Genomic DNA, 25,491 nt, shown 5'->3' on the forward strand with positions numbered 1-25,491 from the left:
TCAAGTGGAGCCCATTATATGGACTAATTGGCATGGAGAGGGTGTTAAAATGGGTCTTTTAACTGTGCGTTAATCTCCCCGAAGACAAACTGTTTGTTTTCACAGCTTTATGACTCTCACTCCCACACACATTGTAGATTTTGACCCAGATGATGGACAGAGTTATGGGAGAGAACTGTAAAAAAGTAATTAGGAATTATGAAAAACATATATAGCCCTTTTCAGCCTGGTGGATGAGGCAGTGTGGCCGGTGTCTCGTGAAGATTTAATACTCCTGGGCTTTATTATCTCTATCTAACCATCCATCCTTATAAAGCGATCGTGGGACAGTATGCTACTGTAATAGCCCCAAACATGACAGCCTGCAGAAGAGATAAGGCAGCTCGTGCCCAGCCAATACTCAAGCATCGTTTTATCCTTTAAGCCCATGTGAAATGGTCGATTCTTCAAGGTCAAGGCATTTGGGGCGATACCAAAGCTCCATCAATCCCCCTGACGTTAACGACGTGGAAGAGGCAGGCGCTTGGCCAAGCTGCTGTTTGGCTGAGGATGAGGAGCCAGGCTCTGCGCTGGGGTAGCTGAGCTGCATCCCCATCCCATGGAGCTGGCAGAACCCCTGTGGGGTCCCCCACGTCACTGAATCCTCACTGGTGGCTCACAGCCAACGCGTCAACCCTGTTGAGTTGGCAACACGTTGTGTTTGGTGCTGGGAAGAGCTTCCAGGATCACTCGGATGTGACCATGTGCGTATGCAACATGCGTGCGCAACGATCCTGGCCGCCGACGGGTCTTGATCCCACCACATGTGCACCCTGCCACAAGCTACGCATGTCCTCGGTGGCAGTAGACGTGCTTTGGGACCATCCAGAAACCACAGCACAATGAAAAAGGGGCACAAGCAGTGGGTAGCCCAGGCTGGGAGGTACTCAGCAGCAGTCAGGATGAAGCCACCACCCACCCTGGCAGGTCTCTCCCACCCAACGGATGCTCCCGCTGCGGTCAGAAAGCCAATGAGGCTGGATGCTGGCAAGGAGCTGACAACGAAATGAGAACCATCAGGTTGGAGACACTCCAGCTTCTTGACAAGGCGACTACTCACACGCGGCGATGCCAGATGAGCCCAGGCCAAGAGGCGATGGCCAGCTCCCTGTGGGGACACTGCTCCACGCTGGCCTCAGCCGCAGCTGTGGTGGGAAGGGGGGGGGGGGTTGTAAAAACACCTCCATGCCTGGGATTTTACAATGTGCTTCCAAAAAGATTGAGGTCACCAGGAGGAGGGCCGGTGGCAGGCAGCAGGATGCTGGCTCCTTGTCCGCGGCGACGTGCAGGTGAGTCAGAAAACCTCCCCGTATCAGCCAATTCAAGATCAATGGTGAGGTCTGCTCCAGGCTGGAGAGAAGAGGACATCATCCAAGTTCAAGATGTGTTGGCTGGCTCTCACTTCAGCACTGGTTTCTAGCCAAGGGCATTCTCCAACTTGTCCTCCTGGAGGGGTAACACTGAAACCAGGGCAGAGGATCCGCCATGAAGGTCTTCGCACTCTCCGTTGTCTCTAGCCCTGCTCTTGATGCTTGCATGGGATAAGGATGGTGGAAGCTCTGGGGCAAGCGGACGATCTCCATCCTTGACATCACTGTCCTTGATGTCTTCAAGCCTTGGTCATCATTAATGGCCCAAGGTTGGTCCAATGGTCCTTCACGGTCTCTTCCAGCCCACTGTGACACACCAAAGAGCCTCAACCAGCGATTTGTCTCCTAGATGACACGGAGGGACCAGAGGTCCCTTCCCACCTCCTCCTACCCTACATTGTCCTTCAAACCCTGCCGCTGCTCTTCAGGCAATGCCAGGGCGATGCCGCCAGCGTGAGATGAGAACATCTGTGATCCTCAGCCAGTCCTTTGGCCGCGTTCAGAAACATGCAGGAAAATCTTAACTCACCATCTCGCCTCCAGATCGCACCTGTTTAATTCCATGTCTGATTTGGATATTGATTTATAGCAGCCAGGCCCTGGATCTGGGTATTCTCAGATTGATTCCAAGCTGCTTTCTATTGATTGAGCTTTATGTTAAGCAGCCGTAAGGTGCTTTTAAATCAAAGCTCCTGGCCAATGCAGAGCTGGCACTGGCAGCTTAATAGGGAGGTATTCCCGTAAAATGCCGGTCATCTGGAAGCCAGCGTCTGCACCGGGCTGGGAGCAAATGTAATGGGGTTTTATTTGAAATCCAAGACAAAGGTGGGGTTTGGAGGCAGAGTTTGGCAGGGAGGAAGGGCTTGTGGAAGCCTGTTTGAATCGAGGGAGTGAATGTGGGGGTCCAGCCCAAGATGTGTTGCTTTGGGATGGGAAGGGGGGATCACTGTGACCACACCACCATGGTAGTAACTGGGCCAAGGGTATCCCCATCACATCACCACATGCAAATGCAGAGGAGGACCAAGAGGATGAGCAGGAGCTAGAGCAGCTCCCATACAAAGACAGGCTGAGAACATGGGGGCTGTTCAGCCTGGAGAAGAGAAGCTGCGTGGAGACCTCAGAGCAGCTTCCAGTGTCTGAAGGGGGCTATAGGGATGCTGGAGAGGGACCTGCATCAGGGACTGGAGCGATGGGACAAGGGGCGATGGGTTCAGACTGAAACAGGGGAAGCTCAGGTCAGATATAAGGCAGAAGCTGTTCCCTGTGAGGGTGCTGAGGCGCTGGCACAGGGTGCCCAGAGAAGCTGTGGCTGCCCCATCCCTGGCAGTGTTCAAGGCCAGGCTGGGTGGGACTTGGAGCAGCCTGCTCTAGCGGAAGGATGATCTTAAGGTCCTTTCCAACCCATTCTATGATTCTATGTCCCCATCAGTAAACCTGCAATGCCCAAACGCATAGGGCCAGGAGGGAAACTGAGGCACGAGAACCCACATTCCTTCTTGCCAGCCCATCTTCTGCAAGATGCTACCAAACATCTCCAGGAGGTGATTTGGATGGGTTATGCCTCCCTCCATGAGTCCTTGCTTGTTCACATGCGTGGCTGGGGTGTCCTGGGTCCCTGAATTGCCTCTTGCAGCATCCCCTTGCTCCCCCACGGCTGGAAAACCTCACGAAATCCTCTTCATTGTGCGGGTTTTATTGCACAATAAAAAGGTGTGGACCTTCCAGTCCAGCCTGGCAGAGGAGGGAGAAGAAGATAAATAACAGAGTCCTGTAAATCATGAGAGATTAATGGAGAGAGCCGAGGTAAAGCAAATAAGAGCACGTGCACGAGCGCAGCACCACAGCAGAATCGCTGTGTCCTTCAGGGAAGGGTGGATGAGCCTGTTGGTGATGGGATGCTGTTGATGCTGGGATGCGGGTGGTGATGGGATCCTGTTGGCAATAGGATGCTGTTGAAGGTGGGATGCTGGTGGTGATGGGATGCCATTGGTAACGGGATGCCATCCAGTGCTGCTGAAGCACTAACTGCTCTGTACCTCGGTTTCCCTTCCCCATCTCCATACCTATGGGATGCTCTGGGGGCTCTTCCTCCTTCCTCATCTCTCCCTGCAACACACCAGCTCCCCATTCCCATCCATCCGTCTGCATCCCCCAGAGCCCAGAGGCCATTTGGCTCCTTTAAAGCACCAAATCCAGCTCCAGAGGCAAAAGCCGGGTAACCTGGATGCTCTGACTACTGAGCCGTGCTCCCCCATGTGCTGAAAGATTTATCCCTGGGTAGTTGGCTGAGTTTCTAATGAGAGCCAAGACGGATGCTCCACTCACCAGTTAATAGGCTGGGGCTTGGATTAGTCACACTAACTGGCATCAATGCACTGATTTTCTTTTTATTGCACATTATAACTCATGCTCTGGGGAGGCGAGATAGAGAGAAGCCTTGTGACACTGGGAAGATACAGCTCCAGAGGGCTATTCCACACTCACCGCCAAGGATTTGCCATGGGTGGATGGAAGGGATAGCTCAGTGCCCCAAACCGGGACCCTCTTGGCCCTTGGGAAGGGGGATACAGGGATAAGGAGGCTGTGGGAGGGATGCTGGGTTTGAGCATCCCATTTGGGATGCTGTACAGCAGCTCCACCGTGCTCTTCATTTCCTGGGAAGGAAGGATGCAGCACCGCATTCCTGCTGATGCAGCCTTCATTGCATCTCCTGTATCTTCTCCTTTTGGGTTTTGGTGTTGGGCCAAATGTTTAGGGGTTGAGGGGACCCTCCATCACCTCCCACCCTTGGGCGCAGCAGGATCCAGGTGGCCAAGGAGCTAGGACAAGCCCTGGACCACAAATCAGTAGTCTTGGACATGCTGGGATGAAGCTCAATGGGTGCCCGTTGCATCAGCGCACCCCAGCACCCATCCATCTCCAGCTCACGGCTGGAAATCCCAGCTCTGCAAGGCTGGAGTTGCTCTGGCAGCCAGGCAGGAGCAAGCAGCAGCTCCACACGCTCTTGCTAAGCTGTAATCTCCCCATCTAGTGACCGCAGCACGCATAGCAAGGCGCACGGAGCTGCAAATTCTTTGGGATGCTCCCAAATTATTTAGGAGCTGAACAAACACTGGACGGAACAGGAGCTCCTGGAAAACACCCTTCCCAAAACCAAAACCATTTGGGTTTGGAGATGCCACGCGTGCAACGCCCCCCCAAAAAGCCAAGTGCGTGTGTATGGGGGGGGGGGGTCACGTTCACATCCCTTGCGTGTCCCCCGAAGTGGGGACACAGGGAGCACCCTGAGGCATTCCCACCCCGGGAGGCTCTGAGCGTGAGGCTGCTCCGACCGCAGCCGCCGCGGGGTTTTTCCTTTGCTTTTCCCACTCAGCAGCTGGTTGTGATTTATGGCTCTCGCCTAAACGCTGCCACGTGGCCCAGCTCCCATGGGCGCCCGCCCCGAGGCCCCCGGAATCCCGCCGGAGGCCGATGGGATGCGCAAGGGGGATTTGGGGGCTGATTTGTTGGGTTTGGGTGGTTTCCTTGCGCCGTGCTCGGTGCTTTCTTTGGCTCGGAAAGGCAAATAAGGGGGAAAAAACAGAAAGGGAAAATATGAGCTTGGATTGCCAGGATTGCTTCTGCCTGGAGGCTGCAGAGGGGCTGGGAATGGGCTGGGCACCTCGGGCACTCTGGGTTTAAGTTCCTTCACCCCTGTTTTCCCCTTTCAAAGTGCTATGGGGATTGAGTGGTTTTTTTCTCTGAACTGATTCATTCCACCCCACAACGGTGATGCTTGGGCCTGGCTTCCCCATCCCATCACAGGGCGTCAGGACACCTATTCGCCCCCCCCCCCCCCCCCAAACCCAATCCTTGACTCTGTCTCCAGACAAACCCCATCCTCCCCCTTCCCTTTCTGACCTCATGGGGTGTTTCAGGCTTTACACCCCAAGACACAAAGGCTCCAGCTCTTCCCATACCCAACGCAGCTACCGATGCCGGTGATTCACGAATCCCTTCTTTATTCCAGACATTTCCATAACTTTCCCAACCTTTCCAGAGGCAAAACGCGGCCGGTAATTGTGTTCATGCAAATTCGAGCCAATTAAACCGAGATAGAGGAAGGCGAGACGGACTTTCCACCGAGTGAAACCTGTTTGCGTTTCATCAGGGCAGTAATTACAGGTTAACAACGGGGGTGATTGCGCGGCCGCTGCTCGGGTGCACGTTTGGCTCCTGGCAGGTTGGGTTTCCTCCTTTTTTAAAGGCTTTTCTTCGTTTTCATGCTAAAAGCAAAGCCACGGGACTTCCTCTGCCTGCCCTATGCGAGGGGGCTCCATCCCGCCTGGAAACGGGAAGGGGATGGAAGAAGGATCCAACCCCGCTTAGGGGCAGGCAGGGAAATTCGGGGCTGGTTTTGGCAGGAATGCTGAAATCCTCGCGGGAGTGAGGAAGGGGGTAATTGCTCTGCAGAACCTCTGGAGCCTCGCAGAGCCCCAAAGGGAGGCAGAACCTCACCGACGCATCCGTAAAACTCCGCATACAGGGAACAAGCCGCAACAGGCTCCAGCCGCCCAGGCTACAGCCGCCCGCTGCGCCTGGCTCCGCTCGGGATGGAGCACAAGGAGGAACGTGTTCTCCCCACACGTTTTCCTCGATTTTTTTTCTCTTCCCCTTTGGCATCCCCATGTAATCCTGGCGAAGAATCGCCCGGTGGAGCTCGTGGAGAGGTTGGTGCAAGGTGGGTGCAGGAACGGGGTGAGGTCTTTGCTTGGCTTCGCTTGGATGGTTGGGTGCTCCTGCGGCGTGAAAGCAAAGCCAAGGTGGGGATGTCCAGTGGTGCAAGAGTAAAGCCAAGATGGGGATGTCCAGTGGTGCAAGAGCAAATCCAAGATGGGGATGTTCAATGGTGCAAAAGCAAAGCCAAGGTGGACATGTCCAGTGGTGCAAAAGCAAAGGCAATGTGGAGATGCTTTCCTGGTGCAAGAGCAAGGCCAAGCTGAGGAGGATCCCATAGCGCAAGTGCAAAACCCAAGGCTGGGAGGTTCCTCCAGTGCAAAAATCAAGTTGAGGTGGGCTTGCTCCTGCGGTGCAAGAGCCAAATCAAGGTGGGGATGTTCCTGTGGTGCAAAACTAAGATAGAGATGGGGCACAAGCAAAACCCAGGCGGGGGTGTTTCCCCCATAGAAAAGCAAACCCGGAAAGGTCCCACACCAGCTCTGTGGTCCCTCTGCACCCCCAACCCTGCACAAATTCCCCCAAGCATCCACATTTCCACACAGGGACTCATCCCATGTGCCCGTTTTCCCTCATCCCGCCTGCTTTGGAAGGGGGACAAAGGAGCCCAACCCGCTGCAGAGCCCAAAACGCCGGCGCAGCAGCAAGCTGGGACAAGCAGAGCCCAGACAGGAGGTGGCTGCCCAGAAAATGCACCCTGGAGAGGTAAAACCCTCTTGGATTATGCAAACCTTCAGACGCCGCCTTTGCCACCGAACGCCCTTCCAAAGCCCACTCCCTCCTTGCCTGCAACGAGCCGTTTTCCTTTTGATCAGCAAATAAAATAGAGTTAGTCAGGTTTTTTTTGGTTTTCCTGCTTTTTGGTTTGTTCTTTTTTTTTTTTCCCCACTGTCAGCACAGACCAAAAGGGGGATTTCAATCGTTTTCCTTTCTATTTCCACCTTTTCTGGGCTTTACTCCACCCAGAATCACCGGGTCCTGGATCCGTGCTGACGCTGCTCGGCCAACAGCGGAGGATTTTGCAGGATATGGCCCTTTGGAGAGCACTTAAAGCAGGATTTGACCAAGCTTCAAAGTACCATCAGTTGGGATTGCCCCCCCTTCCCCCCGGGGGTTCACTGCTTTCTGCTTGGCTTCTCTAGTGTCTAATACGAGGTTGTGCCCTCTGCAGAGGACACTGGTGCCGTGTCTCCCCTTTTCCCAGCTGCCTCATTCAGGATAATTTAGAGGTTTTCTCCCTGAATTGGCCACGTTCAGGTCGATTTTGACAAGAGGATTAAGAAATAAGAGCTGGGAGAGGAGAGGGGAGGGGGGGGGGGGACGGACCAGGAGCACCCCAGGGCGCTGTGGGGGGTGCTATGGGCTGTGCGATGCTCGGTGCTGCGAGCAAGGACACGCAGGGCTGCGGATGCGCGGGCACAACGCTCCCCCTGTCGAAGGCGGGCTGGAAAACCGGGATCCATGCACGCTGCCGCAGAGCCAGGGCTGCCTCTTCCAAGGCGGGGTAAAACAGGGATGGGGAGGGATGAGAGTCCCAGGGGAATGGGTGTCCTACAGCTGCCGTTTCTCCCCCCTTATCTCCAAGAAGAAGCCTCGTTGCCTGTTGAATCCATATTCCCCACGATGCTGGAGAGCAGCGTCTTGTTTCCTCCTTGGATTTATTTACCTGCAGCTCCCCAGGCTGTTGGAAGCGCCCTGGGCTAAGAGCTCCTTTCTCCCCGTGCAGCTATTTATAGGCAAGGATATTTATAAACAAGCCAGGAATGCTCCAAACGGATCGAATATCCCATAAAAAAGAAGGAGATTTGCAAGGTGGCCACAGCCAGGCTGGAGAGGGGGCGGGGGGAAGCCCACCGAGGCCTGAAGCATCGTGGAGCATCCCCAAGCCATGGGGCATTGGGAGATGGGGGTTTGCTCCTTCCTTCCCCCCCCCCATCCCCGGAATCCGGCTTTTCAGGCTGGAAAATGATGGTTTTCCACCCAAAAATGCCCGTAATAGTCTCAGTGGGTCTTAGATATGGGTGTCCTTCTGCAGGGTGGCTATTGAAAGCAGAGGGGTGGCCATCAAAACGTCCCTTTATTTCATCTCCCCACCCCTGAAAGGGCAAATTTCATCCCAAATGACACCCCAGGAAGAGCAGGAAAAGGAGCACAAAATGGAAAATGGGGCAATTCTCAGGGATTTTGAGTCACCTGTGACCGGGTGGTGGGGATGGGAAAGGGGTGCTTTGTCCTATCAGGAACGTCTGCCCAAGCTTGGTACCAACTGGATGGATGCGGATGGGTTTCTGCTTTGATTAACCCCCCTCAATTAAATCAGGTGTGCAAAATCCCACCTATCTCCCTAAAATGGGGCAAAACCCATGGATACAGGGAAAACAATCGCCATGGGGGAGCATTGTGAGGAGCCTGGAGCCCCTCTTTGGATGGGCAGGAGCCATCTGAGGATTTCAGACCAGCAACCTCCCCCTCAAAAACCTCTCTTTTATTTTTCTCATCTCATTTTAATGTTATTAACGGGATATTTTCCCCAAAAGCAGCGGATTTTCAAGCGGAATGAGCCAACGCTGGTGTTCTCAAGGGGCAGATAAAGCAAGCGGTGGGGGAAGGAGCAGCGCCTGACCTTTCCAAAGACAATTAGAATCCTGACGGAAACGGTGGTTTAAGGAGAAGAATCCAAGCTTTGCATAGCAAAAAATCATCAAATCAGGGCTTTTGAATCCCAAGGAGGGTGTTTTTTTAGGAGCGACGCTGGTTTATGGGGAAATAAGTGGGATTCGGGCTGTGTTTGCACCTGATGATGGCAATTGGGCACAGCGAAAATCCCCCCAGTGGTTTTGGGGAGGTGATAACAGGTTTTAAGGGGGAAAAGGGAGGGGGGAATTGAATCCTTGTTGCTTCGTATCCCCCCTCCTTCGCTATCCCTGCAGCCTTGCTGTGGTTTATAGAGCATCTCTGCGGTGCTCATTACCAGCGGCTCTGGTCTTTTGGACTATTTTAACTTTCTTTTTGATTTTATTGTTGGATTTTATGACCTTTTTTTTTTCTTTTTTTTTTTTTTTTTTTTTTCCTAGGTAATACCAAAAAAAAAAAAAAAAAAAAAAAAAAAGCACCTCCCGCAGCCCCTTTGCCTGGAGGGATCCGAGATAAAATACGGAACAATTTGTCAGTTACAACAGGAAATAAAAATGATCTATTAGAGGGACAGAGCCAACCTCCACCCCGCTCCCATCGGCAAAGCTTTCACCTCCTCTTGTCGCAAGGAGCAGAAATGCCGGCTCAAAAGCACAAGAAAGGCGGAGGAAAGATGCTTTGGGGTGGATCGTTGGGATTCGGGGTGATTTGTCCACGCTGGGCAATGGCAAGCTGGTTGCAATGGGGATTTCTAAGCGTGGAAAAAGAAGGTGAACAAGTGGAGCCGGCTCCTGAGAGGCTTCAAAGGAGGTGAAATGCAGGATCCCAAAATGTCCAGGAATTCTCTTTCCATCAATTTCAATAGAAACGGAATCGATTTCCATCATTTTCAATAGAAAATGCAGATTTTGGGGAGTAAAAATGCACCACAAGGGTCAAAACTGCTGTAACCAGAGCTGGACCTGCAGCCAAATGCTCTTAAATGTTCACCTTGAGGTTGGAAGTGGCCAGATTTGGGGTTTCTTCACCAAAAAATGAGTCTTTCCCTGCAGGAAACAAAACATCCATGTTAAAAAGTGAGGTGTAGGTAAAAAAAATGGTTGGAAAATGATAAGAAAAAGCTATTTTGCCATCGTCCTCTTGGTGTTTTTTAATCTTGGCATCTTTTTGGGAGCACTGCTGCAGGAGATGCTGGAGACGAGTTGGTGCAAGGAAAGAAGGTTGTTTTATTGGGGGATGAAAATGGAGCATCTCATTGTGGAGGAGGGAGGATCTCCCTGGAAAGCCCCGATCCCGGGGAATGGAGCTGGGAATCCTGCCCAAAACCCGTCTTGCCTCCTCCAGGCCTCACCCACGCCTTGGGATCACCCATAGGAGACGGTGGGTTGGGGGAAAGATGCCTCTCGAGGAGCTGCCGCATCCTGGTTTGGGCAAAACGGGATTAAATCCAAAGCTTCAGGAGGACTTGGGGTGTCTGAGCCCTCACCTCCCTGTCACACATCCCATGGGGCCTGGCTGGGGTGGAGGGGCTGCTCCAGGAGCATTTTGGCCAAGCAGCCATGAAGAAACTCTTCTCTGCTGTATTTTGGGCTGTTTCTAACCCAAATGGATCCTATTGGGTATTTGCTTGGGAAGGAGAGATGTGAATTTGGGGGTGGAGGTGGCTGTATCCCCCAGCATCCCAATCCTTAAACCCAGGGTGAAATCCTGCTGACAGTGCCTCACATCATCGTGTTCCTGTTGTTCCCTGTCTCCGTTTTCCCTGCAAAGCTGTGGGAAAAGGGAAATAAAGGCGGAATTCCTCGTTTTGGGAGAGCGGCGCGGACAAAGAACTGCAGCTCCCGCATGGAACAAAGCCCTGACAGGAGGCAGATGCCTCCCGAGGAGCTGCCGGTGCTAAATCACGGCCGTGCCGGTGCTTTTCCGGATCCCCGGAGCTGGAAGCACAAGGGGACATCTGGGAATGCCATGGCTCGGTGTCACCCCCCTGCAAAGCACCCCTTGGTGGTGGTAGTGGTGGGGTGGAGGGGGGGTTGTGGTGTCGCCCACCCCAGGGTGGGGTTTGGTCCCTGTCCCGCTATCACTGGGGATGGAGGGATTAATACAGGTGCTGGTGTCCAGGGCTGGCGTGTCCGGCCCCCCTTCCCAGCCCCTCTGCTGGCCAGTTCGGGTCGCTGAACATGCAGGAAACTGGTTGGAAACTGGGATGGGGCAAATCCGTTGGGAGAAGGATGGGGCTGAGAGGCTCAAACCCATCAGGATAAGGATAGGGGGACTGGGAGGCTCAGCCTCATTGGGATAAGGGTGGGGGGGACAGGAAGGACAGGAAGGACAGGTGGAGAGGAAGGATGGAGAAGTAGATAGAAAGGACAGAGGGGTGGATAGGAAGGATAGACAGAAAAGATGGATAAATGGATGGAAAGAACAGACAGATGGCTGCGTGGGCTGGATGAATGGAGAGGATGGATGGAGGGAAGGAACAAGCAGACAGATGAAAAGGATAGAAGGACAGGAAGGATAAACAGGATAAATAGACAGGAAGGATAGAAAGGATGGATGGATGGATGGATGGATGGATGGATAGATAGATAGATAGATAGATAGATAGATAGATAGATAGATAGATAGATAGATAGATAGCAAGGGGAAATGGGTAGGAAGGATGGATGGATGGATAGAAAAGACAGACAGATGGATCAAATGGATGGACATGGGCAGGAAGGATGGGTGATCCAGGGATATGAAGGCTGTATGGACAAGGACAGGGAGGCAGGAGAGAAAGGGTAGGTAGATAGGTAGGTAGACAGACAGACATACAGGCAGACAGGAAAGAGACATAGGCAGTAAGGAGAGATGGACAGGAAGGACAGATGGACAAAAGGATTTCTCTACCCCTGGGCACCTCCTTGGACATCTCCTTCCACCTCAGCATCCCTCTCCTTCACCTTGGCCTCCACTGCTCCCATGCCAGCCTGGCTACAGCACCTCGACCCCTCACATGTCCCCGCTGCCCTTGTCCCCATCCCTGTCCCCATCCTCTCCACATTGTGTCCCCATCTCCTTTCCTGTGCCCTATCCCCATCCCTGTCCCCATCCTGTCCACATTGTGTCCCCATCCCCTTTCCTGTGCCCTGTCCCCATCCCTGTTCCCATCCTTGTCCCCATCTTGTCCCCATCCCCGTCCTCATCCTGTCCCCATCCCCATCTCATTCCCCATCCCCGTCCCCATCCTGTTCCCGCTGTGTCTCCATCGTGTCCCCATCTCTGTCTTCATCCCCCTTATCCTCTCCCCATCCCCATCTCACCCCCATCCCCAACTTGTCCCCACTGTGTCCCTATCCCGGTTTCATTCCCCATCCGCATCCTGTCCCCATCCATCCTGTCCCCATCCCTGTCCCCTGGCCTGGCACTCACTAACTGCCTCTCCCCCCCCCCCGCAGCCCTTCTCCTGCCTTCGCCTGTTTCATTCTCTGCTCGGGTTTCGCGGCGCGGCGCCTGCATACAAATGACACCTTTTCCCCCCAAACGGAGGAGCGGAGAGGGGGGTTTTTTGGCTGTTGCCATGGAAACCTTCCCTCGGCTGCTCTTCAACTTCCCGAGCATCCCTGGCCAACGTGGCGGCCGTTCAGCCGGAAAGTGGTCCCCGTGGTCCCCCCGCAAGGACTCGCAGGGGACAAGACGAGGACGGGAGATGCACAGGGTGATGGGCAGGGACCAGGGTCCCCAACGACCTTGGGTGTCCCTCACACTGCGGGTATAGAGATGGGGTTCAGATCCCCGCAGCATCCCTGCAGGATGAACCCCTTCCCCACAAGGAAGGCTGTGAGCAACGCTCCCTATTTCACCTGCTTTTAACCCCAAAATAGGTCTCTCCGGCCATTTTGCAGCTCTGCTGTAACATAACCTGCCTGTGTTACCCAAATTCCTAATGTTTGGCACCATAAAAGCAGCCACAGAGCCGGTGGTGCCAGGGGGAGCTTCGGTTTTATGGGGTTGGGGCAGCACCTCATGGCCTCGATGTTATCAGGGGTTTAGGGACCTACTTCCAAGCCCCAAATCCAGCTCCCAGCCCCGACGTAGCTTTAAGGAGTCATTCCCAGCCCCCAAATCCACCTCCCGGTGGGCAAACCGGGAGGACTGGAGGGAGCCGGGGGTCCTCCCCTAGGTGTGCACATAGGGAAACTGAGGCAAGGGAGGGCAGAGGTGCTGGAGGGGCTGCAGGTCTCCCTATGGAAGAGCTGGTGGCTGAGTACTCGTCCCCCCCTTTCCCCCTCTGCAGCCGCCCTGCCTCTGCCTGCCCCGGCATTGATTTAATGGGCTGTAATGGGAATAAAAATGAAGCCGTTTTAATGGGTTTCCTTCGCTTTTAAATATTCATTTTCCAGCCGCTTTGCCGGCTCCTTTTTCGCCTCCTTTTGTTGCCGGCGCTGGTGGAACGAATCCCATTTCCCACCGGCGGCTTCCACAGGCAGCACCGGGGTGGCCGCAGCACCCAGGACCCCACCGCTCCCCCTCCCAAAACACTCCCATAACGGGGGGCAAAGCCTCTGCCCTGGCTTTGGGGTATCCCAATTTGAACCAGGGGCTGGCGGGGGGGTGTCAAAGTGTGGCCCCACTGACCCAACCTCAGCCTTCCCCCCCCCCCCTTAATAACTTTTATCTTTTTTTCGGCTTTTTTTCAACCAAATTTGGGAGATGGGGGGAGTAAAAACTGCAGAGTTCATCGATTTGGTTAAATTTGGGGGTAGAAGGTTGGGGATTAGGCAAAGAGCCGGAGTGAGCCCATAGGGAAGAGCCAGGCAAGCACAACCTTTATTAGACACCAGAGAACCCACTGCAGATGGGTGCTGGGGGGGCTGTTGCGCTATGCCTGGGGTCTCTGGGGGCTTGGGGGGTGGGAGGACGCTGGGGAGCCCCACCGAGCCTTCGGTCCCCCTTGGACTTCCCCCTTGGGGGGTGGCAGCCCCGGCTGGTCCCAAGGGTGAGGGGCGGGCGCGTCGCTGCGTTCCTGGGCGAGCCCGGAGGGGGGAGCAAGTGTCCCGAGAATGGGAATTGTTGGATCCTTCTGCCCCCTCCCCACCCACCGGACAGATCCCAGCCCAGGCTTGCAGGGACCTGGAGTCTTGGGTGCTATCACAGCACCCATGGGTGCCCCGGGTCCCACAGCGCATCCCATCCTGTGATGCAGCTCCATCCCTCGACCCGCTGCACTGGGATGTGGCTCTTCCCATGCTGGAATGCTGCACCCCACCCTACCCCGCTCTGTCTCATCCCAACCTGCATCACCCCATCCCATCCCGTGGCTTTCCATATGTCCCATCCCATCACCTATTTTCCCGCTGCGTGGTCCACCACCCCACCCTACCTACAACCACCCCATTCCATTGCCCCAAACCCATCCCAAAACCCCACCACTTCATCCCACAACCTATTGCCCCATGCCATGACCCACAACCCCAAACCACAAGACCCACCACTTCATCCTATGACCGACCACCCCCTCCTGTATCCCACCACCACATCCCTGAGCTCATCAACCCCCATCTTCTCCCCACTCATCACGTTGCTTGGGATGAGGCTCCAGAGAGGAGATCACAAGAAGGAAAGAATACCCCGGTTGAGGTGGAAATCCCAAAGGAGAAGGGGAAAACATGGGAATGGTGGGAGAAGAGGCGGGCGCTGCTCCTCTGCAGTGCTGCTCGTGTCAGAGCTTCCCGAGGAGAACAAAGGAACAGCAGAAAATATTGGGAGAAAAGACTCGGGATTGATCCATGGCACCCCCCACAGCCAGGCTTTTGTTGCAGGTTCCTGAGGGGGGTGGGGGGGGGGGAGAGGTTTGTGCCTATAAATCACTGCTCCTCACTCAGCTGCTGTAATTGAGGTCCTTAATGAAGCTGCCCCGGTGTCAGCCTCCTAATACCTGGCTGTGGGCAAGCCATGGCACCCAAAAGTGGGCTACTGGGATGTGGGCACCCAAAACTGGGGTGCTTGGGACATGGGCACCCTATGGCACCCAAGCCCAGGCTGTGGGCAAGGACCCAAAACCAGGATACAGGGACATGGGCGTTCTGTGGCACCCAAATGACGCACTGACATGCCCACACGTATGTAAGCATGTGTCTGGGGGGGGGGGGGGGCTGTCCCCTAATTCCCACCTCCCCGGGGCTCTCCTGGCCTTGGGTGCACAGGATCCTGCAGGATCAGAGCAAGGAGCTGGGGCTGGGTTGACCCAGAAGCCAAAGAACCTTCTTAGGGTTGGTCCAGGGGGGGCTGTGACATCATTGGCTTAAGAGAACCGATGACATCACGGATTCAAGCAGTGATGTCACAGGTGCAAGCGGTGACATCACCTCTTCTATCCCAGTGGCTGCAGCTCTGGACCAGACACCTCGGTGAGGGGCATTTGCTAGCTGGGTGGCATTGGCAGAAGGGGAGAAGGGCTGATCTCCTCCTGGCTCTGCAGCACCATGGACCCACCAACCCATCACACATCCCCACATGCAGCAGGTAAAGACATGGCCCCAGGTCCAAGGTACTGTCCCCAACCCAAGGCACATCCCTAGGGAGGAGATGCTGGAGAGCAGGAAAGGGGGAAAGCAACAGGAAGGGGTTTTGGATGACGTGGAAAAGCCAAGCCTCTTCCTTTCAAACACCAAAACCCCCTCCAGAAAGCAGCACGGTCACCTCAGCACAACATTCTACGTGCCACTAGAGAATCCCCATGGGCTCAGTTGGGCTCTACCAACCCTAAAGCAAACCCCAAGCCCCCCATAAATCGTTGTCCTTTGCCTGTGGCGCATCCCATGGCTCCAGCATCCCGCCCGGACAGAGACGGTATCGCTAATCCTGCCGCGCTGTCGGAGTAAATCTCGCAGCTCTCCTGGCATCAGCGAGACCCCAATAAATATCTCCATTTCCTGCTGTCCTGCCGGGGAGATCTGATCAGCTTTTAAATGTCAAATGTAAAGGAAAGTTTGTCATAAAAGAGCATATAAAAAGGAAAAATAGAAAATAGGAAAAGGCCCCATGGAAGTGGAGGAACCGGCGTGGAGCGCGAAGCATCCGCAGGTGCCGAGGGATGCTCGGATACCCCGTTCCCATCAGTGTGGGATGGGAGGATGGGATCCCCAAACCCCTTACACCCCTAAATTACACCCCATGCTCCAGATGAGAGGCGCTGGGGGCACAGTGGTAGGGTTAAGGGTGCTATTGCTCAGCACCCAAAATCCCAGTGGGTAAATTGAGGTGCAGCATCACCGGGGAGGCAAAAAAAATCCCTGGATCCCCCCCAAAACTCCCCCCTCCACCCCTGTTTTTTCTCACCCGCCACCGATCCCCTTCCATTTAATGCCTCCCATGACGCCATCCCCATTTGGGCTCTTCTGAATCATCTCGTTTCATGGACTAATTAAGCAATAAGAGCCACCAGGGCCGGGATTTATGGAGCTGTATTTCACACGGAGGGGTGCGATGGCACCGCGTGGCCGCCAGCGCTTCCCCGTGGCCACCGCAGCACCCTCTGTGTGGGGCTGTGGCACCCAAGGGTCCCACTGACACCCAAGGGTCGTGGGAGCCACCCTACGGGTCCTGGCTCCCAACCCGGGGGTCCTGGTTGCCATCCTGGGGGTCCCGCCTGCCACCTTGGGGTTCTGGTTGCCAAGCCTGGGGTCCCGGTTGCCACCTTGGCATCCTGGCTGCCACCATAGAGGTCCTGATTGCCACTGTAGAGGTCCTGGTTGCCACTGTAGAGGTCCTGGTTGCCCCCATGGGAGTCCTGGCTGCCACTGTCCAGTTGTGGGTGCAATGGTGACCCCCATGATCCAGCTGTGGATGTGATGGAGCCCCCCATGATCCAGCTGTGGCTGTGATAGAGCCCCCCGGGATCCAGCTGCAGGTGTAAAAGGGTTACAGACCCCCAGGATAACTGGGATCCAGCTGTGCACCCCCGATCCAGCTGTGCGGGGGGAACGGGTCCGGTGCTTACACTCAGTGGGGTGCACGGTTGTGCCCCCCGGGTCCTCCCCACCCTTCTACCACTGGCCCCGGCGGATTCTGTTGGGGCAGTTGGGCCCCATCCCAGTCCCTATCCCGGTCCCATCCCGGTCCCATCCTGGTGTCTATCCCGGTCCCATCCCAGTCCCATCCCGGTCCCATCCCGGTCCCCATCAACGGTGCCCATCCCGGTCCCATCCCAGTCTCATCCTGGTCCTCATCCCGATCCCATCCCGGTCTCATCCTGGTCCCCATCCCGGTCCCATCCAGGTCCCATCCCGGTCCCATCCAGGTCCCATCCAGGTCCCATCCCGGTCCCATCCCGCTCCCATCCAGGTCCCTATTCCGGTCCCATCCCTGTGTTTCGGGGTCTCTTCCCGCTGGTCCCGCTCCCTCCTCATTAGGATGCAGAGCGGGCGGCGACTGCGCCAGCGCCGGGATCGGGAGCGGAGACGGGGACCGGGAGCGGGGACAGGGATGGGGACGGGAACAGGGACCGGTGACCCCCACTCAGGGGCACCCGTTCCCCCTCGTCCTCCCCATCCCCGCCCGCCCCATCCCCCTGAACCCCCTCGTGAGCCCCCCATATGCTCCACTGCTCCCCCCCCATCCTCCCTACACCCCCTTTGCCCACCGGCGCACCCCACGGCAGCCACCCGGACCCCAGACCACCCCCCCCCGCCATTCACCCTCTTGTGTCCCCCTTGAAATTCCCCATCACCCCCCCTCCATCACCTCCTCATTCATCCCCCCCCTTTCAATCCTCAGCATCCCCCAATCCCCCCCATTCCCCATTCCTCCCCCACACCCCCGCCGCATCCAACCCCCCCCCCTAAAGTGAGACCCCCCCAAACCCCCCGATCCCCCCCCCCCCCCGCCCCGGAACCGCGGCCGCCGTCACGCCGCGGCGGCTTCGCACCCCCCGCTATTAATCGCAAGGTCAAAGCCATTACGGTGAGATTAAAACCATCAGAGCCCATGCGGGGGGTGAGGAGGAGAAGGGGGGGGTGGGGGGGTGGGGAGCGGGTGCCCCCCCCAATGTCCCCGTCCCCCCCCCCATCTCCGTGCACACAGAACATTGCTTTTTAATTTAAGCCGTTAAGGTCAGTGGCAACGAACGGAGCCGCCGCTTCCATCAGGGAAGGAAAGGGAATAAAAAGTGGGGAAAGGAGGAAAAATAAAGGAGAAAGGGGAGGAAAGCGGGGGGGTGTCGAGGTTTAGGGGGGAGTTTAAGGGGGTAAAAGGGGGTTCGGGGGGATGGGGGCAGGTTGAGGGGTGCGGGTACGTGCCTTGCACATGTGCACACGCGTGTGTGGAGTGTAAAGCCTGTGCGTACAGCCTAAGCGCACACACAGAGGAACACAGGCGTGCTCACAGTCGTGTGCAAGGCCGTGCACATGCACGTGCACACGCATGCACACACATGCAGACGCATGCACACACACGCATCCCGATGTGCACACACGCACATGAACACAGGCATGCTCACAGCCATGTGTGCACCCCTGTGCACACACATGTACACACACATGTGCACACACGCATCCCGATGTGCACACACGCACATGAACACAGGCGTGCTCACAGCCATGTGCACCCCAGTGCACACACATGAGCACGTGCATGCACACACATGTACACACACACGTGCACACACATGTACACACACGCACACAGGCATGCTCACAGAAATGTGCACCCCAGTGCACACACATGTACACACACACGTGCACACACGTACACACACATGCACACACACGCATCCCGATGTGCACATACACACATGCACACAGGCATGCTCACAGCCATGTGCACCCCTGTGCACACACATGTACACACACATGTGCACACATGCACACAGGCGTGCCCACAGCCATGTGCACCCCCGTGCACACACATGTACATACGCATGCGCACACACATGCACACATGCACCCCCATGTGCATGCACGCACATGCACACAGGCGTGCTCACAGCCATGTGCCCCCCTGTGCACATGCATGTACACACACATGCACACAGGTGTGCTCGCATCCATGTGGGTGCACACACAGCCATTCACATACCCTCACATCCATGTGCACATGCGCCCCTCGGTCCCTTCCCCCCCCCCCTTCAGCCCCGTCTCCTCGTTATTGATTTTCCTGTAATGAAAGTTAATTATCGCGATGATTTAATTAATGGGGGCTCCCGCATTAGGGCTGCTCGTAAATCCAGTGCCTGACAGCGCGGCCCCGCACCCACCCGGTCACAGCGCCCCCCCCCCCCCCCCCCCCCCACCCCGTGGGCAAGGGGAGGTTCCCGGGGCTCCAGCACCCATCGGGGGTCCCCCCAGCACCCTGGGGTGAGACACGGTGCCCCCCTCAGCTTCACACGCATGCTTCTTGCACACGTATGTGCAGGCACTCTCATGCGCAGGCATAGGGACCGCAGCCACGCACATGCCACCGTGCACACATCTGTGCAACGCGTGCACACACGTGGGAATGCACACGCGTCACAGGGACACACGTGGACACACATGTGCACACACACTGACAGGCATATACGCACATGCGTACACACGTGTACACAACATAAACATATGTGCGCACACATGTGTAGACACCCTTTCGCACACATGAGCACACACATGTACACACATGGACACACACGTGCACATACATGTAGACACACTTGCTCACACATGAGCGCACACGTGGAAACACATGTACATATAACATAAACACATGTGCACACACACATGTAGACACGCTCACACATGAGCACACACACGTGTACACACATATACATACAACATAAACACGTGTGCACACACGTAGACAGTTGCTCACACATGAGCGCACACACGTGTACACACATGTACATATAACATAAACACGTGTGCACACACACATGTAGACACTCACACATGAGCACACACACGTGTACACACATGTACATATAACATAAACACATGTGCACACACACATGTAGACACACACATGAGCCCACACAGGTGTACACACATGTACATATAACATAAACACGTGTGCACACACACATGCAGACACATTGCTCGCACATGGGCGCACACACGTGGACACACATGTACATACATGCACACACATATACATACATGTACACACGTACCCCTCCAAAAGAGCCCGCAGCGCCCCGCTTGGCCGCCAGAGGTCGCGGTGAGTGCCCCCCCCCCCAGCAGAGAGCGCACAACCCGCGTCTCCGCCACCTCCCGTCCGACAGGCGGCGCCCGCGCGCGCGGCGAGCGGCGCTCTGAGCGGCTTCTCACTGATACTTCCGGGCAGCGTTTCCGGTCGCGCCTGCGCACTCGCTGCCTGCGCGACCTGCCCGCCGCCGGTGCGCCAGGTGAGGGCCGCGGCCGGGCCCGGGGCGGCAGCGGGGGGAGCCCCTCTGTGGGGACAGGGGGAGAGGGGACGGGGGCCTTGTGGGGGGCACAGGGCCGAGCCACCCCCCCCATGGGGAGCCGGTTGGGGATGGGGCATCCCCTCAGACACTGCTTTGGGGTGAGCAGGGCCGGGCCTGGTTTGGGGTGAGCCCCCCGGCTTTGGGTGATAACCCCGTGTTCTGAGGTGACCTGAGCCTATTTTGGGGTACACCCCCCCATTTTGGGGGACTAGCCGCTGTTTTGGGGTAATAACCCCTTGTTTTGGGGTGTTTTTCTTTTCTGGAGTGTGTCCCCCCTGTTTTGGGGTAATAACCCCCTGTTTTGGGGTGTTCTTCTTTTCTGGAGTGTGTCCCCCCCGTTTTGGGGTGAGAACCCCCTGTTTTAGTCTTCCCACGTTTTGGGTTGAAACCCCCGTTTTGGGGTGATCTTCTTTTCTGGAGTGCCTCCCTCTGTTCTGGAGTGTCCCCCCCTGTTTTGGGGTGAACACCCCCTGCTTGGGGTACCCCCTCCTTTGGGATGACCACCCCCTGTTTTAACCTCCCCCCTGTTTTGCGGGGCCATTCCCTCACTCTACCCCAAATCCCTGTACCCCAAAGTGGTGGCGCTGAGCCGGGAGCTGTCACTTGGGTGACCAAGGCATGTCCTGCCCTGCATGGTTCCTGTCCCGCGTGTCCCCCATGTCCCCTGCCCGTCCCCAGCACCCATGAGGCCAGGTCCCGTGTACCCCATGCCTGTGTCTCTTCCAGCCGTCCCCTCCGCTCCCGTGTCCCTCCGTCCCTCGCCATGTCCGCCTGTGTAAAGTTCCTCTGCACTCCTGCACTAGTGAGTAGTGACAAACCCTCCTTCCCTCTCCCTTCTTTGGGGGATAGGGGGGTGGGTGATATATGACCCCCTTACGGACAGGGGCTGAGGTTTGGGGACACTTCTTGCTGCTTTAGGGCCACCCTGGAAGGTGAACGGAGCTGCACTCAGGTTAAAGATCATTTGTCATCGCTCCAGGGTTAATTACCCCCGTGGAGGTGGATGCGGTGCTGGGAGTTTAAGCCCCTTTGGGTGCTGGCCCCAGTGGCACACAGGACCCATCCACCCACTGTGGTGGTGGGTGCCAGTTCAGGCTCTCCCGACTGGGTGCTGCTGGCTCATGGGGCTGAGCATATTTGGGGGGGGGACGACACACCAGAGGTGACAGCGGTAGCCTCAGGGGACTCTTGGGTGCTGGAGAGGATGGGGTGGGACGTCCCACCCCAATCTGAGGCTGAATGTCCCTTGCAGGTGAGGAGGAGCCCGCGGGTGCTGTGCCAGCCCCTCTCTGCCTCTGTGCTAAGCATCCCTGAGGCCTGGACGGAGCAGGTAACGTGGTCAGCTTGGACTGGGGCACAGTGGGGAGCCACAGGGGTGCTGAGCACCCGCCTTGGGAGGGGTGTGGGGAGGAAACTGAGGCTGGGGTGAGGTTAATCCCCCCCCCCAGCCGCTTGCCCACCCTCCTGTCACATCCCCAGGCACCAGCGGGCACCCACCGGGCCATCCAGACAAGCGCAGCCCACCGGGACATCGACACGGCCGCCAAGTTCATCGGTGCCGGCGCTGCCACGGTGGGGGTGGCCGGTTCCGGTGCTGGCATCGGCACCGTCTTCGGCAGCCTCATCATTGGCTATGCCAGGTCGGTGGGGGGGGGGGGGCATCGGGGTGGGAATGATGGGGGGCTCGGGGCTGGGTGTGCTCTGCTGAGCGGCCTCTCCTCTCCCCACAGGAACCCCTCGCTCAAACAGCAGCTCTTCTCCTATGCCATCTTGGGCTTCGCCCTCTCCGAGGCCATGGGGCTCTTCTGCCTCATGGTGGCTTTCCTTATCCTCTTTGCCATGTGATGGAGATGGTGACGGCGACGGTGACGGTGACAGAGCCCCGCTGTGCCCGGTGCCCTGGCAGGGGAGACCCCCGACCCTGGCCTTGCCGCAGGTGGGAGGGGAATAAAGACGGTTTGATAACGGGACCCAGCTCCTTGTGTCTCTTTGGTGCCTCCTGTGTCACTTGGCCATGGTTGGCGTGGCGAGGTGGACGTGTCCTCGGAGGGCACACAAAGTGTCTGCAGCCACCCTGAACCCCAAGGGGACAGGGACATCACTGACCCCCAGGGACAGTGGGGAGCTGCTGGGGCTGGGGCCTGGGCTGCCACCTCCCCGTGTCCCTGCCCAGGGGCACCACCCGCCCAGGGGTTCGGGGTGTCCCGGTACCGGGGTGTCCCCGTCTCGCTGTCCCCGCTGCAAGGCGGGTCCCCTCTCTCGGAGGCGTGTTTAGCCCCGCCCCTTGGCGATGAAACCCCGCCCCTTTGCAGCGAGGCCCCGCCCCCGGAGCCCCCTCATTGGTCCGGCACTTCCCCGAGTTTTGGTGAGGCGGCCGCTCTGCCTTGTTCTTCCCCTTCGTTGATTGACAGCGCCCTCCAGCCAATCGGCTCGCTGCCTGGCCTGGAGTGAGGGGTGCTGCAGCCAATAGCTGCTGAGGGGGGCGCCGCGATGGAACAAGCCCCGCCCCGAGTGGGCGGGGCTGCTGGAGGCAGCGAGGGGCCCGGGCGGTGCCGGAGGGGGGGAACCGGAGGCCCCGGGGCGGGGGGGGGGGAGAACGCGGAAAATGGGGGGCTTCCGGGGCTGGGGGTGGAGGTCTGGGGGGATCAGCGGGATATGGGGTGCTTGGGGTGTGGGGGGACAGGAGAGAAGGGGTCTGGTGAGGGTCTCTGTGGTGGGCGGCTTGGGGGGGGATATGAGAGGGCTGGAGGGGTGCAAATAAGGGGGGGTCTTGTATGGAATTGTGGGGGTGAACCCTGCAGAGGTATTGGGGGTCTGTGGATGCAGGGGGGGGACTTGAGGGGTGAGAGAGCTCTGGAAGATGAGAGAGAACTGAGGGGGGGGCTCTGGTGGTTGCAGATATGGGACACCCCTCGGTGTGCAGGTCCTGGGGGACCCGGAAGAGACCTGGGGTGTCCTGAAGGAGTGATAGATATGGAGGTCTAAGGGTTAGAGAAGCCTTGGGATGGATCCTGTTGGGGATCCCCTGAGGTGCAGGAGGAACCCCTTTAACTGGGCTCTGCCCTCCTGGATGAGGAGGGGTTTGGGCTCAGTGACTCTTTTGGGGCAGGTGGGGGAGGATCCAGGCCTATGTGTGGGGGCTCCCAGTGGCAAGCAGCTGTAGGCAGGCTGTAGAGAGGTTGTAGGGTGAGGTAGGGGTGTGGACAGGGTATAGAGAGGTTGTATAGTGAGGTGGGGGTGTAGACAGGGTATAGAGAGGTTGTAGGGTGAGGTGAGGGTGTAGGCAGGGTGTAGAGAGGTTGTAGGGTGAGGTGGGGGTGTGGACAGGGTATAGAGAGGTTGTATAGTGAGGTGGGGGTGTAGACAGGGTATAGAGAGGTTGTAGGGTGAGGTGAGGGTGTAGACAGGGTGTAGAGAGGTTGTAGGGTGAGGTGGGGGTGTAGACAGGGTATAGAGAGGTTGTAGGGTGAGGTGAGGGTGTAGACAGGGTGTAGAGAGGTTGTAGGGTGAGGTGAGGGTGTAGACAGGGTGTAGAGAGGTTGTATGATGAGGTGGGGGTGTAGGCAGGGTGTAGAGAGGTATGGTGAGGTGGGGGTGTAGGCAGGGTGTAGAGAGGTTGTAGGGTGAGGTGGGGGTGTAGACAGGGTATAGAGAGGTTGTAGGGTGAGGTGGGGGTGTAGACAGGGTGTAGAGAGGTTGTAGGGTGAGGTGAGGGTGTAGACAGGATGTAGAGAGGTTGTAGGGTGAGGTGGGGGTGTAGACAGGGTGTAGAGAGGTTGTATGGTGAGGTGGGGGTGTAGACGGGGTGTAGAGAGGTTGTATGGTGAGGTGGGGGTGTAGACAGGGTGTAGAGAGGTTGTATGATGAGGTGGGGGTGTAGACAGGGTGTAGAGAGGTTGTAGGGTGAGGTGAGGGTGTAGATGGGGTGTAGAGAGGTTGTAGGGTGAGGTGAGGGTGTAGACAGGGTATAGAGAGGTTGTAGGGTGAGGTGGGGGTGTAGACAGGGTATAGAGAGGTTGTAGGGTGAGGTGAGGGTGTAGACAGGGTGTAGAGAGGTTGTAGGGTGAGGTGGGGGTGTAGACAGGGTGTAGAGAGGTTGTAGGGTGAGGTGGGGGTGTAGACAGGGTGTAAAGAGGTTGTAGGGTGAGGTGAGGGTGTAGATGGGGTGTAGAGAGGTTGTAGGGTGAGGTGAGGGTGTAGATGGGGTGTAGAGAGGTTGTAGGGTGAGGTGAGGGTGTAGACAGGATGTAGAGAGGTTGTAGGGTGAGGTGGGGGTGTAGACAGGGTTTAGAGAGGTTGTAGGGTGAGGTGGGGGTGTAGACAGGGTATAGAGAGGTTGTAGGGTGAGGTGAGGGTGTAGACAGGGTGTAGAGAGGTTGTAGGGTGAGGTGGGGGTGTAGACAGGGTGTAGAGAGGTTGTAGGGTGAGGTGGGGGTGTAGACAGGGTGTAAAGAGGTTGTAGGGTGAGGTGAGGGTGTAGATGGGGTGTAGAGAGGTTGTAGGGTGAGGTGAGGGTGTAGACAGGATGTAGAGAGGTTGTAGGGTGAGGTGGGGGTGTAGACAGGGTATAGAGAGGTTGTAGGGTGAGGTGGGGGTGTAGACAGGGTGTAGAGAGGTTGTATGATGAGGTGAGGGTGTAGACAGGGTGTAGAGAGGTTGTAGGGTGAGGTGGGGGTGTAGACAGGGTGTAGAGAGGTTGTAGGGTGAGGTGAGGGTGTAGATGGGGTGTAGAGAGGTTGTAGGGTGAGGTGAGGGTGTAGACAGGATGTAGAGAGGTTGTAGGGTGAGGTGGGGGTGTAGACAGGGTATAGAGAGGTTGTAGGGTGAGGTGAGGGTGTAGACAGGGTGTAGAGAGGTTGTATGATGAGGTGAGGGTGTAGACAGGGTGTAGAGAGGTTGTATGATGAGGTGGGGGTGTAGACGGGGTGTAGAGAGGTTGTATGGTGAGGTGGGGGTGTAGACGGGGTGTAGAGAGGTTGTAGGGTGAGGTGGGGGTGTAGACAGGGTGTAGAGAGGTTGTATGGTGAGGTGGGGGTGTAGACGGGGTGTAGAGAGGTTGTATGGTGAGGTGAGGGTGTAGACGGGCTGTAGAGAGGTTGTATGGTGAGGTGGGGGCGTAGACGGGGTGTAGAGAGGTTGTATGGTGAGGTGGGGGTGTAGACGGGGTGTAGAGAGGTTGTATGGTGAGGTGAGGGTGTAGACGGGGTGTAGAGAGGTTGTATGGTGAGGTGGGGGTGTAGACGGGGTGTACAGTGGTTGTAAGGTGTAGGCTGGGGACTGGCTGTGGGTCTGCAGGGTGTTGGGAGGTGG

General features: G+C 56.8%; 1 protein-coding gene across 1 annotated transcript; it reads left to right on the plus strand.

Moving 5' to 3' along the window:
• Positions 1-20,087: 20,087 nt before the first annotated feature.
• ATP5MC2 (ATP synthase membrane subunit c locus 2) lies at positions 20,088-22,151 on the plus strand. The gene is made up of 5 exons (XM_057410347.1): positions 20,088-20,121; positions 20,908-20,983; positions 21,434-21,511; positions 21,661-21,821; positions 21,912-22,151. Exons 2-5 carry the CDS (start codon positions 20,945-20,947, stop codon positions 22,024-22,026), a joined length of 393 nt encoding a protein of 130 aa, XP_057266330.1. The 5' UTR covers positions 20,088-20,121; positions 20,908-20,944; the 3' UTR covers positions 22,027-22,151.
• Positions 22,152-25,491: the final 3,340 nt, after the last annotated feature.

The sequence above is a fragment of the Pezoporus wallicus genome, unplaced genomic scaffold (assembly GCF_028554395.1).
Source record: "Pezoporus wallicus isolate ANWC-B61680 ecotype Strahan unplaced genomic scaffold, APGP_CSIRO_Pwel_v1 contig_10711, whole genome shotgun sequence".
NCBI classification, from domain to species: domain Eukaryota; kingdom Metazoa; phylum Chordata; class Aves; order Psittaciformes; family Psittacidae; genus Pezoporus; species Pezoporus wallicus.

Excerpts from the sequence above, each read along its gene's own strand:
- ATP5MC2 (XM_057410347.1), top strand. The coding sequence starts at position 20,945 with ATGTCCGCCTGTGTAAAGTTCCTCTGCACTCCTGCACTA. Across the intron at positions 20,984-21,433 it reads TCCTCTGCACTCCTGCACTA|GTGAGGAGGAGCCCGCGGGT; the intron begins GTGAGTAGTGAC and ends TGTCCCTTGCAG. Across the intron at positions 21,512-21,660 it reads CTGAGGCCTGGACGGAGCAG|GCACCAGCGGGCACCCACCG; the intron begins GTAACGTGGTCA and ends TCACATCCCCAG.